General features: G+C 36.1%; 1 protein-coding gene across 1 annotated transcript in view; it reads left to right on the forward strand.

Moving 5' to 3' along the window:
* ifih1 (interferon induced with helicase C domain 1) overlaps positions 1-17,045 on the forward strand; it is a 42,365-nt gene that overhangs the window by 10,587 nt on the left and 14,733 nt on the right. The window contains exons 6-12 of the mRNA XM_052564760.1: positions 1,200-1,410; positions 2,768-2,985; positions 6,517-6,621; positions 9,460-9,583; positions 14,492-14,707; positions 15,704-15,960; positions 16,048-16,197. Coding sequence (XP_052420720.1) covers positions 1,200-1,410; positions 2,768-2,985; positions 6,517-6,621; positions 9,460-9,583; positions 14,492-14,707; positions 15,704-15,960; positions 16,048-16,197 — 1,281 coding nt within the window. The remainder of the gene's footprint in view (positions 1-1,199; positions 1,411-2,767; positions 2,986-6,516; positions 6,622-9,459; positions 9,584-14,491; positions 14,708-15,703; positions 15,961-16,047; positions 16,198-17,045) is intronic.

The following is a 17,045-nucleotide window of genomic DNA, read 5'->3' on the forward strand; positions in this document are numbered from 1 at the left end:
AATTGATCTTTATACTTTATTATTTTATTTATTTTATTTAAACTCAAACGTTTCTTTTCAGATTCTTACAAGGCAAAATAATCTTGTTATCTGTTATTTATGTAATTATTTATTTATTATTTATGTAGTTATTTACATTTTTCTAATATTTTATTTATTAAAATAAATATTTATATTGATTTAAAATCATTAATACTCATATTGCTTATTAAATACTTACACAGCAACATAATCTTGGTATTCTATAAATTCTCTAATAAACTGTTAATCTATAAATTATTTATTTTAATATTTAATTTCTTAAAATAAACATGTATATTGATTTTACTTATTTTATTTAATAAAAATCAAACATTACTCATTTAATTCTTACCAGACAAAACAATCCTGGTACCTATAAATTATTTTGTACATAGTTTTATTTATTAAAATAAATATTTATATATAGATTTTATTTTATTTTATTAAAACTCAAAACTAATTCTTACAAGTACAAACAATCTTGATATCTATATATTTTTTAATGTATTGATATATCTTCATTCATTAAAATAAATATTTATATTGATTTTATTTTATTAAAAATCAAACATTTCTCCTCAAATTCTTAGGCCAAACAACCTTGGTATCCAAAATTATTATTATATATATATTTTTAAATATCTTTAATTTACGTTATTTGTTTCTCATCAATTATTCGAAGACCAAATTATCTTGGTACGAACAATAATTTTACAGCTCTGAGCTCTCACTGTATGACAACAATTGTCTAATTTTTAGTTTATTCTCAGAATTTAAAGAGACACATCTAAGACAAGTCTTCTGAGATATTAAAGTGCAACTTTTGAGCAATAGCATTCTTTACTTCACAGGCAGATTAGATCAACAGGCAATGAGCTAGAGTTTTTTCTCAGGCCTCTGAAAGAGAAAAACAGAAACGAGATGATTGTGAGTGTTTGCTGAAGCTGCCGAGGGACTTTCAGTCTTTCTGAATCATGTCTTTAACTACTAAAGTTCATGAAGTGTATTAATATCAGCAGAAGTGTGGTGCAAACGCACGACTCAGCACTTCAGTCTGTGCGGATTTCCTCAAAACGACCACTTAAAGTAATTCACAAAACATCAAAAAATCATGCAATGCTCTAGTGACCAACCAGAAAACCTTAGCAACCTAATAATGCTATGTGATATCTTCCCAGGTTCCCCTGGTGGAGCAGCACTACAAGGCCGAGTTTGGGCGGTTTCTGAAGCACCAGTACTCAGTGGAGCGGGTCAGCGGAGCCTCGCAGCTCAAGATCTCCTTCCCACAAATCATCGAGCAAAACGACATCATCATCTGCACAGCACAGATTCTGGAAAACTCTTTGGCCCAAGCCAAGAACGGCGATGAGGACAGGATCAAATTATCGCGTAGGTCACATTTTCCTTCTCTCCAAACGTCATTTGGAGAGCCTCTGTGAGATGCTGAGCTCCTCCTCTGAGGTTTCATGTGACAGTGTTTTTCCCCTCTGCTGGCAGATTCGGCTCTCATGTGAGTCTCTCTGGCAGCGTCCACCGCAAGGTGGGATTCCTCCTCTGTGGCATATGCTGTTTGTTGATTTTTTCCCCCTCTCATTTTCCTATTAAACCCTTTATTTTATTTTTTTCGACCACATGTCTGGCTGATCAAATTCAGTGGAGATTTGCTGTCATTTTCAGCTCCATTTCATCTCCCACTGCAGCCCTGAGGGGCCAAACAGCCAGCACCTTTACAGTCTGATTTGTGAAACACTGACTCTTCATCAGTGTGTGAAATGCAGACTAGCTGTTTTTTTTTTCCCAGAGACCCTTGGGAGCACCGGAAGGCGGCACAAAAAACTGTAAACTGATCCGTGAGAGTGAGAGTGGACTGGAGGTTTATAGCTCCCGCCTTTGTAGATTAGAAACACATGCTATCTGTATGTAAGGACTATAAACAGTGTGTTTTTATTAACATGGGGTTTGTATATCCAGTTCTGTCATGATCTTCAAATTATAGCTCGCGATTAATGGTAAAAATACAAATAATTGCAATCATGAAAATAAACATTCTGCCATCATGTCGTTCCGAACCTGTACACAAAAGATGTTCTGAAGAACTCGAGTTCTAATATGCAATTAAATATGCAAATTTGACTTTTGACAGTTAAATATGCACTCATTTGCGTACATTACATTTAAACATAGTAGAATTAAAGATTTTTGCGGAGGGGAGTCTATAAAACCACAAATAAAATGCTGTATAAAATCAGGAAAATTATATGGAAACAAACCGCTCTGTAAATAACCTATAAAATATAGATGGGAATAAAACAATACTTTTGTCTGTAGTGTCTCGCCATTACACTCGGAATACACACAATAAAACCTCAAATTAAGTACATTACTAATTTGACATTTTTAATTATTAAGAATAGTTAAAATATTTGATAAATTATCAAATATAATATTGAGTGATATTGTATTAAAACAAAGAAATATTCCACTAGATGTACATTAATAATTTTAAATATTTTTGAATCCTGTAAGTTGGTAAAGTTCTATAAATTGTCAATAGTTATCGTATTTTTATTTATTGTCTATTCTCTTTATTATTAGTGTTATATTTAATTTTACTTCCTTAAATTATATGCTAAATTATATTATTTTTTTCTGCTCTGGAAGCTCCTGTCACCAAGACAAATAGGTACTGTAATAAAGCTCTTTCTGATTCTGATTTTTAATTCTGATTTAATTCCTATACTTGCAGAGTTCACTCTGATGGTTATTGACGAATGCCATCACACGAAGAAGGGCGGTGTGTATAACCACATCATGATTCGCTACCTGAAACAAAAACACCAGAACCAGCTCCTGAAGAAGCAGGAGAAGAGTCCAGTCGCGCTCCCTCAGATTCTGGGTCTGACGGCTTCACCTGGTGTGGGAGGAGCCATGAGCCAGCAGAGAGCGGAGGAACACATTCTCCAGGTATCAACGACACTCGCTTCCTGTAACACTTCTGCAGTGTTCTGTACGGTGGCCTTCATTAGTTTGACAACACAAGTGTTGCAAATCCTCACAGCACATGCATATAGTGAAATGCGCTGCAAATCATCACAACACATGCATATAACGAAACGCCCTGCAAATCATCACAGCACATGCATATAACGAAACGCCCTGCAAATCATCACAACACATGCATATAGCGAAACGCGCTGCAAATCCTCACAGCACATGCATATAACGAAACGCGATGCAAATCATCACTACACATGCATATCACGAAACGCCCTCCAAATCATCACAACACATGCATATAACAAAACGCGCTGCAAATCCATCACAACACATGCATATAACGAAACGCGATGCAAATCATCACAACACATGCATATAACGAAACGCCCTCCAAATCATCACAACACATGCATATAACGAAACGCGATGCAAATCCATCACAACACATGCATATAACGAAACGCCCTCCAAATCATCACAACACATGCATATAAAGAAACGCGATGCAAATCCATCACAACACATGCATATAACGAAACGCGATGCAAATCCATCACAACACATGCATATAACGAAACGCGATGCAAATCATCACAACACATGCATATAACGTAATGCGCTGCAAATCATCACAGCACATGCATAACAAAACGCTCTGCAAATCCTCACAGCACATGCATATAACAAAACGCTCTGCAAATCATCACAACACATGCATATAACGTAACGCGCTGCAAATAATCACAACACATGCATATAACGTAATGTGCTGCAAATCATCACAGCACATGCATAACAAAATGCCCTGTAAATCATCACAGCACATGCAAAACAAAACGCCCTGTAAATCATCACAACACATGCATATAGCGAAACGCACTGCAAATCCTCACAGCACATGCATATAACGAAACGCGATGCAAATCATCACAACACATGCATATAACGAAACGCGATGCAAATCATCACAACACATGCATATAGCGAAAGGCACTGCAAATCATCACAACACATGCATATAACGAAAGGCACTGCAAATCATCACAACACATGCACATAGCGAAACGCGATGCAAATCATCACAACACATGCATATAGCGAAACGCGATGCAAAGCATCACAACACATGCATATAGCGAAAATGCAAATCATCACAACACATGCATATAGCGAAACGCGATGCAAATCATCACAACACATGCATATAGCGAAACGCCCTGCAAATCATCACAACACATGCATATAGCGAAAGGCACTGCAAATCATCACAACACATGCATATAGCGAAAGGCACTGCATATCTTCACAACACATGCATATAGCGAAAGGCACTGCAAATCATCACAACACATGCATATAGCGAAAGGCACTGCATATCTTCACAACACATGCATATAACGAAAGGCACTGCAAATCATCACAACACATGCATATAGCAAAACGCGATGCAAATCATCACAACACATGCATATAGTGAAACGCGATGCAAATCATCACAACACATGCATATAGCGAAAGGCACTGCAAATCATCACAACACATGCATATAGCGAAAGGCACTGCAAATCATCACAACACATGCATATAGCGAAATGCGATGCAAATCCTCACAGCACATGCACATAACGAAACGCGATGCAAATCCTCACAGCACATACACATTAAGAAACAATTAATGAAGCATTGCAAATTTATTTTCATTAACCTTGAAATTATATTTAGCCGAGGATATTAAAGTTAAGCCATCTTAAGTAACATTTTACATTTAATCATGTAATTATTCAGCTTATTCAGGCTACTAATATCCAAAAGATAAAGGAACCATGAAATCAGGTTGTTTAAAAAAAAAAACTCACCTTTCAGTTCACCAACAACTCCACTGACCAGTAGCCACTGCACGATAAGCAAATCCCAGCCAGGTCTGACATTTTTGGGGCCTCCTTGAAACATTACCATTGTGGCAGGATTTGCAGCGTTTCTTAATTTGCATGTGTTGTGAGGATTTGCAGGACTTGTGTTGTTAAATTGATGAAGATGTTTTATTTGTTTATTTGCTGGTGTTTTTTCAATTTGCATGTGTTTTCTTAAATTGCAGCGCGTTGAGCTCTCTCGGCCACCGTAGTTCTGCTTATCTACAAAGATACAGCAAAGACAAAATAATGTGTTATTTGAGATGTGATGTTGCAGGCAACACATCTGTCTATTGCAAAAATAAAGAAATTCATACTTGTATTCAGCAAGTATAAATAAAAGACATTTATAATATTACGGAAAAAAATATGCTTTGAACTTTCTATTGCTTCTTGAAAAAATGTATCAGTTTTCACAAAACTGTTTTCAACATTGATGTTGATATTAGAATGATTTGTGACACACTGAAAACTGGAGGAATAATGCTGAAAGTTCAGCCTTGATCACAGGAATGAATAACATTTTAAAATATATTCATATAGAAAACGTTTATTTTAAATAGCAATAATTAGAATGATTTGTGAAGGATCATGTGACACTTAAGACTGGAGGAATGATGCTGAAAATACAGCTTCGATCACAGAAATAAATTACATTTTAAAATATATTCAAATAGAAAACATTTATTTTAAATTGCAATAATATTTCATAATATTACAGTTTTTACTGTATTCGTCATCACATAAATGCAGCTTCGGTGAGCATAAGAGACTTTGAAAAACATTTCTCATTTGCTAACAATGAAGACTATATTTTGCCAGCCTCTATTAACCTTTGTTAATGTTAGCTAATAAAATGTTAATGTTAGTTTACAGTGCATTAATTCATGTGCTAGTAAATGTTGATATTAACATTAAGATAATAAATGATGTATGAGTATTGTTATAGTTAGTTTCTTTAAATGACCACAAGTACTCCATATTACACAAGTTCTACATTCTGCTTTTCTTCATTCTTTTCCTAAAAAGTTTTTCTGTAATCTAACTTTTCCACACACACACACACCCTCCTCTCCCACATCTCTTACTGTTTTCTCCTGCGCAAAGCTGTTTCCAATGTTCTGCGTGGCCCCTGTGCTGGAGACAGCCATAAACCTCCGCATGCCTTTCATGCCTCTCCAGTCAGGACCCTGCATCACATTATTACTCTGCTGACCTGTTTTACCATCAGTCTTTATGACAACAGCACTTAAGTGCCAAGAGAAACTCCTTAGCATTGGTTTCTCAGTACTAGAAATCGAGATTGAGAAATGGGAATTGGCCTCTTTTAAAATGCATGATTTTTCAAGACACATTGACAGCTCTTAAATACATCTGCATTCATCTAACGAAGTGGAACAACAAACATGCAAACAACAAACCCAGCCAATGTAGTCTGATTCACAATCAATCGACTCCTGTAAACTGGATGATAGCCCACTGATGTGTGAGGCTATTGATCATTGCACAGTTTATGTGTTAGCATTCTCTAAACTGGAGCTGTGTTGGAGTGCAGCAGTATGTGTCTCATTATTTTGATCCATTACAGATCTGTGCAAACTTGGACGCCTTCACAATAAAAACAAAGACTTTTAAAGAAGAGGAGGCCAAAACACCATTCAAAAGGATTGCAAGAGCAGAAGAGAGGAAGGAGGTAATTCCACTTAATGTTTGTCATCCAGTAAACTCTATGAAGTGTTTCATTTCTGCACCACTAGTAAAAATAATATAAAAAAAAAAAAATTCTTAACTGCTTTTTTTTCTGAAAGAAATAGTCCACTCAAAATACAAAATATTGTCATTGTTTACTCAATACCTTCATGTTGTTCCAAACCTGTATGAGTTTCTCTCTTATGTTGAACATAAAATTTGATATTTTGAAGAATGCTGCTAATCAAAAAGTTGATCCCCATTGAATTGCATTGTACAAATGGAAGTCAATGGGGACCAACAACTGTTTGGCTCTTATATCTATAAAATATCTTCTTTTGTGTTCAACATAAGAAGGAAACTGAAAGATGACAACGTTTACATTTTTGGGGTGAACTGTCCCTTTAAGAGAAAAAGATAAGAATATGTTATACTCCTCAAATACAGCTTAACCCTCTCAGGCTCAAATTAAGTTTTAGTAACTTAGTAACTTTAGTAAAGTTTTTAGTACTCCAGATACATAAAATATGTATCTGGAGTAATAAGGTTTTTAGTTACTTTACTGTTGCAAATCTGCAACGCCTGCCTTGAGAGGGTTAAAGTAAATGAAAATTATGTCATCATTTACTCAACGCTCAAGATGTTTTAAAATTAGCATGAAGACTTTTGATTGACCCCATTGCCTTTTATAGTATTTTCTTCCCCTGTATTATGGAAGTCAGTGGGGTCCATCAACTGTTTGGCTAGAATTTTCATTTTTGGGTAAATTCTCACTTTTTTTCCTTTCAATAGTTCTTAAGACAAAACTTGAGAAGACCTTTATAAAATAATCTTCTTAAATATCATCATAAATAAATTAGTAAAGTTAGAAAAACCTCCAACTTGCATTAAATGACGTTAAATGATTGGATTGGGTGGTTTCACATTAATAATTCATCAGTGAGACTTCTGCCAGAAGAGTCAAACAAACCAAGTCCAACAGAAAAAGAAACATTTTTAATATTTTTTTTTTTTTTTTTTGAGAACTGCACTTCTTACAAACTTCTTGGAATTTAGGTTAAGAAATAAATTTTTCCAAACACAGATTAACAAAACATTCATAAGAATAAACTACTGTAACTAACTATAACTAACTAACTAGGGCTGGACGATATGGCCAAAAAAAAATAATCACTATAATTTTCACAATAAATGTCACATTTTTATTTCTATCAAGTTTAAAGGCAGATTTTTGCTCCAATCTGAAAGTCGTTAAAAACCGCACAGTTAATTGAGGTTTTAAACAATAATTTACGGTCAGAACATGACAAACACTTTTCTTTAACAAAATAAGTATCTTAATAGAACAAAAATAAAAATAAAAATGTAGTTCTGCATGTTCTAATGAGTAATATTGTTTTAAATCAAGAAACAGGTTTGTGTTGCCTGATAATATTAATAATATATCAGTCTCTTAGAAATATACATCTGTTAGTAGCTTAAGCTAGGATGCAGATGTGGGTTTATGTTCATTATCAAAATCAGTTATATCTGTAAAAATTGTAGCAATCTTATTTCTATGTAATGAAATTTAATTATTCATACAGTTTTGAGTTGCTGTTGTTTTTAACCATTGGTCTTCCATTGGAACATACATGTAGATAATCACAGTTAAATCTACAAATATAGCACCTCAATACCACGGTAAAAGTGTAGTACTTTGCTGAATTCAAGCGCTGTTCAGTTGTTGTGTGAGCGAGAGTCATCAGTGATTAAAGCCCAAAACACATGCTAGTGCAAAATAAAAAGAGTGATAATGATAAATCACACTTTAGCAGTTGTACTTTTATGCGTGCTGAAAAAAAAGCTGAAATCACAGAAATCTGAAATCTCATTTTTTTTCATGATTTATATCACGCGATAATAATCGTTATCGATTTATCGCCCAGCCCTATAACTAACTTACTAATTAATTAAACTGCTATTTTCTGTTTTCTTAAGAAGAATTGTTGGGAATAAAAAATAAATAAATCTTAACCTTTTCTCTTAAGAATGTTCTTAAGATTTTATTTTTTTTATTTTTTTTGTAATCACTGTAAATAACAGTCAAAAGTTTTGAAAACTTCCAACTTTCTCTAAACTTTTTCTAAATCCCCAAAGGTAACACTGAATTTATTGGGTTGTTTAAAATTAACTGTTGTTATTAAACATTACACTAGCTATATTTAAAAAAAAATAGCCAAAAACTAGCCAAATTGGGACTGTTTTTTAAATGCATAAATCATGGCATAACTTTCAACAGCATTAAGCACATATGAAAGCAGCTATACACTGCACAAGAAAGATATAACAGACAATTATTGAAAAAAATAACTATCAATACAATAATCGAAAATATGATGTGTTTTCATTGAGTTGATCAGCCAGTCTTTGTCAAGATCCACGACACAATCAGATAAGCCTGTCATTTTTAAGAAAGTAAGAATGATGTTAAGATTTGCACTTAAAAACATTCTTACAAACAAATTTCTTGAAGCTTATCTAAAAAAAAAAAATATTGTTTGAAAGTAGTCTTGCGAGGAAGTCCTTGAGACTTCTTTAAAAGTGGTCATTAACTTTTGCTATTCTTTTTTGGTGCCACTATTGCAAAAATTACACACCATGTGGAATAATGATTTAAATATTTATAGAAAATCCTGTGTAAACAATAATAATACAATAACTTAAGTTCTTGTCTATCAACAATAAAGTGGGAAAGCATGCAGACTGTACTGTAATGATGCTAGTTATATTCAGTTATAGGTGAATAGATGTGGCTTATTTAAAAAAAGTCACAATAAAACCTGTCTATGGCATTTTAAAGGACCCGTTTGGAGACGTGATCAAGAAGATAATGAATGAGATCCATGAGCATGCGGACCTGAAGCCCCTCTGTGAGCCCGGTATACAAAATTACGAACAGTGGGTCGTACAGAAAGAGCAGAATGGTGAGTTTACTGCCTTTTACAAAGACATTCAGATATATGGAGGTTTACTGGGTCGTTAAAAGCCTGGAAACATCAGGAAAACGTCATCGAAATTATTACAGTCATATAAATTTCCATAAATACAAATTCCTGGTGGCACCACAAAAGCAACCTTCATTTATGAGCTGTAGCGTTACAGTTTTCCTAACCAGCCACACCACTCAATTTTTCTGGTTTGCTCTGCTTTATAGATTTAATTAACTAGATATTGTGCTTTTTTAAGAATTCTGAGCTTGACTTAGACATTTACTTGTACATGAAATAAATTTCTTCCAGAAATCCAGTAACCACAAACAAAGTCCTGGTGGTTGGATGTGGATCTTTGCAAGGTTTCTCCACCATGTTGTGGAGGTTATGATAAGAATTTCATATAGTCATGCACTCATGCACAATGTGTCACAATAAGCCACTGTAATAACAGAGAGACTTTGCTGTTTTTAAAAGAAGAGACTGTGAATTCCAACAAAGTTTCTCAACTTCCAGTAGATACAGAATGATAGAGAAGAAAAAGCATCCTCAAAGACATGTTATAAGTAACCAGGAATCTAGTGCACAGCCCAAAGCCTTTGCATCACTGATATACTATTATCATTTTTGTTCATGTTCAGAATCAGAATCAGAATCAGAATGAGCTTTATTGCCAGGTATGTTTACACATACGAGGAATTTGTTTTCGTGACAGAAGCTCCGCAGTACAACAGAATGACAGCGACAGAACATAAAACACATAATAAAAGAATAAAAAATACAAATATGTAGACAGTGAATCACAATATACAAATGACAATTGTAGGCAGGTATATTACAAAGTGAAGTTATGTATGTACATATATATTGTGTGCAAAATTTAAGTGTATACTAAGTATGTGTGTTAGATAAATAAAGTGTGTGTGTATATAAATATAAAGTGTAGTGTGTTCGCCATTATTGTCAGTTGTTCATAAGATGGATTGCCTGGGGGAAGAAACTGGTCCTGTGTCTGGTCGTTCTAGTGCTCAGTGCTCTGTAGCGTCGACCAGATGGCAACAGTTCAAAGAGGGAGTGTGCAAGATGTGAGGGGTCCAGAGTGATTTTGACAGCCCTTTTTCTCACTCTGGATAAGTACAGTTCTTGAATAGAAGGGAGGGTTGTACCAATGATTCGCTCAGCAGTCCGGACTACCCTCTGTAGTCTTCTGAGGTCAGATTTAGAAGCTGAGCTGAACCAGACAGTTACTGAAGTGCAGAGGATGGATTCCATGATGGTGGAGTAGAACTGTTTCAGCAGCTCCTGTGGCAGGTTAAACTTCCTCAGCTGGCGGAGAAAGTACAACCTCTGCTGGGCCTTTTTTACGATGGAGTCAATGTGAATGTCCCACTTCAGGTCCTGAGAGATAGTGGTTCCCAGGAACCCTGAATGACTCCACTGCAGTCACAGTGCTGTTCATGATGGTGAGTGGGGGGAGTGCAGGGGGGTTTCTCCTGAAGTCCACGATCATCTCCACTCTTTTGAGGGTGTTAAGCTCCAGGTTGTTGAGACTGCACCAGACAGCCAGCTCTTTTACCTCCTGTCTGTAAGCAGACTCGTCACCGTCCTGAATGAGGCCGATGAGTGTGGTGTCGTCTGCAAACTTCAGGAGCTTGACAGAGGGGTCCTTAGATGTGCAATCGTTGGTGTACAGGGAGAAGGGCAGTGGTGAGAGTACACAGCCCTGGGGAGCTCCGGTGCTGATTGTACGGGTGCTGGATGTGTATTTTCCCAACCTCACTAGCTGCTGCCTGTCTGTCAGGAAGCTGTTGATTCACTGACAGACGGAGGTGGGCACGGAGAGCTGATTTAGTTTGGGCAGGAGGAGGTTTGGGATGATCGTGTTGAAGGCCGAGCTGAAGTCCACAAACAGGATCCTCACATATGTCCCCGGTCTGTCTAGGTGTTGCAGAACATAATGCAGTCCAATGTTTACTGCATCGTCCACAGACCTGTTTGCTCTGTAGGCAAACTGAAGAGGATCCAGCAAGGGTCCAGTGATGTCCTTCAGGTTGGCCAGCACCAGTTTTTCAAATGACTTCATGACTACAGACGTTAGAGCCACAGGCCTGTAGTCATTTAGTCCTGTAATTTTGGGTTTCTTAGGGATGGGGATGATGGTGGAACGTTTGAGGCATGAAGGGACTTCGCACAGCTCCAGCGATCTGTTGAAGATCTGTGTGAAGATGGGGGCCAGCTGGTCAGCACAGGATTTCAGACAGGCTGGTGTAACACAATCTGGGCCTGGTGCTTTTTTCCTTTTCTGCTTCCGGAAGACCTGGCGCACCGCATCCTCGCTGATCTGAATTGCAGGTGTGGGGGAGAGGGGGGATGCAGGAGGTGACAATGGTGAGAGTGCTTGATTGGAGAGGTGTTCAGGATGGGTTGCAGGAGCTGTTAATGGTGTGAACGGTTGTTTGGAGAGGCATTTGGGTCTGGTTGCAGGAGTTGTGAATGGTGTGAATGGTTGTGTGGGGAGGCGTTCGGGGCAGGTGATGGGTGTTCTTTCAAACCTGCAGTAAAACTCGTTCAGATCGTCTGCCAGTCGTTGATTCTCTACGGTGCTGGGGGGTGGTGTCTTGTAATTTGGGATCTTCTTTAGACTTTTCCACACTGATGCGGAGTCGTTGGAAGTGAACTGAGTCCTTATTTTTTCAGAATAATTCCTCTTTGCCACTTTGATCTCCTTTTCCAATGTGTATTTAGCCTGTTTATACAAGACATTGTCCCCCTTCACGTAAGCATCTTCTTTGGCCTGACGGAGCTGTCTGAGTTTTGCAGTGAACCACGGTTTGTCATTATTGTATATTAGTTGAGTCTTTGTAGGAATACACATATCCTCACAGAAACTGATATATGATGTTACGGTCTCTGTGAGTTCATCCAGATCGGTGGCAGCAGCTTCAAAAACACTCCAATCAGTGAGGTCAAAACAAGATTGTAAATCCTGCTCTGCTTCATTAGTCCATCTTTTTACAGTCCTTGATACAGGTTTAGCTGATTTTAGTTTCTGCCTGTAGGACGGTATTAGATGAACCAGAAGGTGATCAGAACGTCCCAAAGCTGCTCGTGGAACAGAGTGAAATGCATCCTTTATTGTGGTGTAACAGTGATCCAATATATTACGGTCTCTTGTGGGACATGTAACATGCTGTCTGTATTTTGGCAGTTCACGGGACAGATTGGCATTATTAAAGTCCCCGAGAATGATTAAAACAGAGTCCGGGTGTTGTTGTTCTGTCTCGGTGATCTGATCAGCGAGTTTCTGTAAAGCTGAGCTCACATGCGCTTGCGGAGGGATGTAAACACTGACCAGAATGAACGAGTGAAACTCCCGCGGCGAATAGAACGGCTTGCAGTTAATGAAGAGTGTTTCGAGATTTGAGCAGCACGTCTTCTTTAACACAGTTACATCTGTACACCACCGTTCATTGATGTAAAAGCATGTCCCGCCGCCGCGCGATTTCCCAGTGGATTCTGATTCGCGATCCGCTCTAAACAGCTGAAAGCCCGGCAGATGGAGCGCGCTGTCCGGTATGGTGTCATTCAGCCAGGTTTCCGTGAAACACAGAGCAGCAGAGTGTGTGAAATCCTTATTAGTCCGAGAAAGCAGAAGGAGTTCGTCCGTTTTGTTGGGTAGAGAGCGGAGATTTGCCAGATGGATGCTAGGCAATGGCATTCGAAATCCGCGCTTCCTGAGTCTGACGAGCGCTCCCGCTCGCTTCCCCCGTCTGCGCGTCCTGAAGCGCTTGATCAGCGCCGCCGCTCCTCCGATAACAACGTTCACTAAAACATCTGAATAATTGAAATCCGGAAAAACATCTTGTGGTGCGTTCTGACGAATGTTCAGCAGTTCTTCCCTGGTGAAACTGATGGCAGGAATATAACTAAAGACAGGACAAACTAACAAAAACATATGCGGAGCTCGTCACGGAGGCAGCCATCCTGTATCGGCGCCAGCGTTTGGAAAAAGATTATATTGTTTTATTTTCTGTTTTTATTTTAAATTTAGCTAAACATTTAGTAATTTTGTTGAGTTTTGTCTTTTTTATTTTTATTTTTTTATTTATATATTACACACACACACATATATATATATATATATATATATATATATATATATATATATATATATATATATTTATTTATTTATTTATTTATTTATTTATAATAAGATATATTTATTGTTTTATTTAAATAGGTTTTAGATTTTTATTTAAATTAGGTTTTAGGTTATCTAGTGTTAGTTATTTTATTACTTCAAATTAAGCTAAATTAAAATAAAAAAATGCTACCTTGACAACTACATTAAAATATTTTCATATTGAATTTTATGTCAGTTAATGTTTTTTTTCCTCCCAAGTAATATTTTTTTATGCTTTTAGTTGTATTTTGAGTTAACAATAAAGTTTTTTTTTTTATTATTATTATTTCACCATAGATATTACCCAAACCAATCAGCTCTGAGACAAATCCCAACATTAAAGCATTTAAAACAAAAATAAGTCATTGAGAAACAGTAAGGGGAAACAAGCGAACAAGACAAGTGTATTAACTATTCATCTCATGATGCACTACAAATGATGTAACTTAAACCCGATTGCTTAAAAATGACATTGAAATTGAATAACTTCAGAATTCATAAGCCTGTTGTAAATGTGTATTATTGTGTATGTGTATCTCTGTGGAGAAAAAGAATGAGATATTTACTTGCAAGTCCAGGAAAGGAAAACTTAATACACTAAAGACTTTATTTAATGAGTGGACTATACATTAAAGGACCTCAATTGTTGAACTTGTGGCCTAACAGGAGTTATATTGTTGAACTCTTTATAAATACTGACTGTGTGTGTTGTTCACCAGCTGCTAAGGAGGAGAATCAGAAGGTGCGTGTGTGCGCCGAACACCTCCGCCAATACAACGAGGCTCTTCATCAGAGCAACACCATACGCATGTCAGACGCCTTCCGCTTCCTCGACAAATATCACAACGAGGAGCTCAAGACCAAATCCATCCCCGATGAGGAAGGCACTGTTACCATCACAGACACAGAGCGATTCCTCTTCACTTTGTTCCAAGGTATCATAAAAAAAGATGCAGAGTCAGTGCTCTCTGGAATATAGTGCAATAATCTTTTATGGGTTTCCAGCGTTAATAAAATAAAAATGCATGCAGAATATTTATCATCATTTACTTATGTTGTTCAAATCCTGTATTATTTTCTTAATTCTGTGAGACGCAAATGGAAATGTTCAGTAATATCTGAGCACTTTTGATGAAAGTGGATGATGCTTTATACCAACAAACAACACAAGAGTGAGAAAATTATGACTTTTTCATTTTTAGAGCAGTATTGATATTGATAAGCAGTGTTATTTTAGTCTATCCTATAGTTTTTGTTATTTAAAATTTTGTTTAATTTTTTTATCTAAATGTTTTTATTTTTATGTTATTTTTATTTAATTTTAATTTCTGTTTTTATTGTAATTTTAGTAAAAGTTTTTGTAATTTTGTTGTTTTTGTAATTTTTTTTATGTTTAAGTTTATTATTTTTTATATCCGCATAGTGCTTTTTTATTTTATTAAGTTTTAGTTTTTAGTTTATTCATTTATTTTAGCTATTTAGTACTTAGCTATTTAGTAAAAAAATTACTGAAAGTTAAAGTAGGTTTTAAGTAATGGGTTTTACTATTTTAGTTAACAATAATAATTATTTTGTTAACTAAAACTATTTAAAAAAAATGTAATTGAAATAAAGCTGAAATAAAATAAATATTAAATTAAAAGTATTTAAAAAATAGAAATAAACTGAACTGAAATAAAAAAAATCTAAAACTAAAAAAAAAAAAATTATTCAAGCTCATTAAACATTGTTTTACAAAAGCACATAATAAAATTACTCAAAGTTAAAATTGAAAACATTCAGCTGGAAATAACTGAAAAGCTATTCAAAATAATACTAAAACAACTCTGTTTTGAAAGAACAATCACTTTAAAATGTATCCAGACAGGCTTATTATCTTGTTGGGTAATGCTGATTTACTGTTTGCATCTGTTTATCTTAATCCTCAATAGACAATAAAGCAAAGCTGCAGGAGCTGATGGGAAAGCCACAGTATGAAAACAACAATCTGGCCCAGCTGAAAACCAACATCCTGAAGGAATTCAGCACCAGAGAGAGAGCGCGAGGCATTATATTCACCCGGACCCGCCTCAGCGCCATCGCTCTCTGCCAGTGGATTCAAGAAAACCCCAAGTTTGATGAAGTGGGAGTCAGCGCCAGCTATCTGATCGGAGGAGGAGATCAGAGCGTGGTGAAACCCATGACTGCTGTAAGTCACTCTCTGTGTCTGCATTCATTTAAATCATTGTTCCAGGTTGCATTGGATTTTAATCAAATATTGTCCTGCCATTTCCAGGCAGAGCAGAAGGACGTGCTGAACAAGTTTCGTGACGGCCAGATCAATCTGCTAATAGCCACCACTGTAGCAGAAGAGGGTCTGGACATCGCCGAATGTAATTTCGTCATACGCTATTGCCTTGTGACCAATGAGATCGCCATGATTCAGGTGTGATTTTAGATTATTTCTCAACGTGATGCTACACTATTTGGCCTGTTTCTTGGGGCTTGTAGTTTTTCTCTTTTTCTTTTTTCCATTAGTATTTACTTTAGATGCCATATGGCTCTCAGGCCAGTTTCATAAATCTCACATCTGCAGCACTTTAATGTGTAACAGGAGCCAAACTACAAGTTTTAAAACATTTAGTTTAACTCTTTCCGCACCACTGACAAGTCATCTCGTCTCTTTTTAAAGAAAACAAAAACAAGTTTTTACGGCTTTTCATGTTTTCACTGTTATACACTGGGGGGGCGCTATTACACATCTTCTGCACGAGTAAAAAACCTCCTGAACAAAAACACACGTGAACAGGACGAAGCAATCTCTTATGTAATCAGATGCATATGATAAATAATGCGTTCATCAGCAATATAAAGTATATAAATGAAAACTGCATAATGTTACAGAGTAAAAGATGATCCAGGAAGTGGTATATGTCTGTGCAAGCTTTGGAGGTGTTGATGGAAGCGATTTATTGGATTTATGCTTCATACTTGTATTTTCTCACCTTTTTGCTAAATATTATGAATTTTTTTATGAAACCTACCTATACTCAAGTGTTGATAAAAAAAGAATGCTTTAAGCTAGAAAAAAAGAGAATTTTTTGTTTTGTTTAAAAGTAGAGGCTCTGATCTTTATTTTATAAGAGTTAAGCATTCTATAGCTAAAGTATGTGTTCATAGTTTTTTCATAACAAATAATTGGCCTACTTCTAATACCAATTTAAAATAGCCATTATCAAATGAAAAACTCAATGTAGTAACTTCCTTTATAGTTACCCAACAGAAACAAGGTCA

This window comes from Carassius gibelio, chromosome B9 (genome assembly GCF_023724105.1).
Source record: "Carassius gibelio isolate Cgi1373 ecotype wild population from Czech Republic chromosome B9, carGib1.2-hapl.c, whole genome shotgun sequence".
Lineage (NCBI taxonomy): Eukaryota > Metazoa > Chordata > Actinopteri > Cypriniformes > Cyprinidae > Carassius > Carassius gibelio.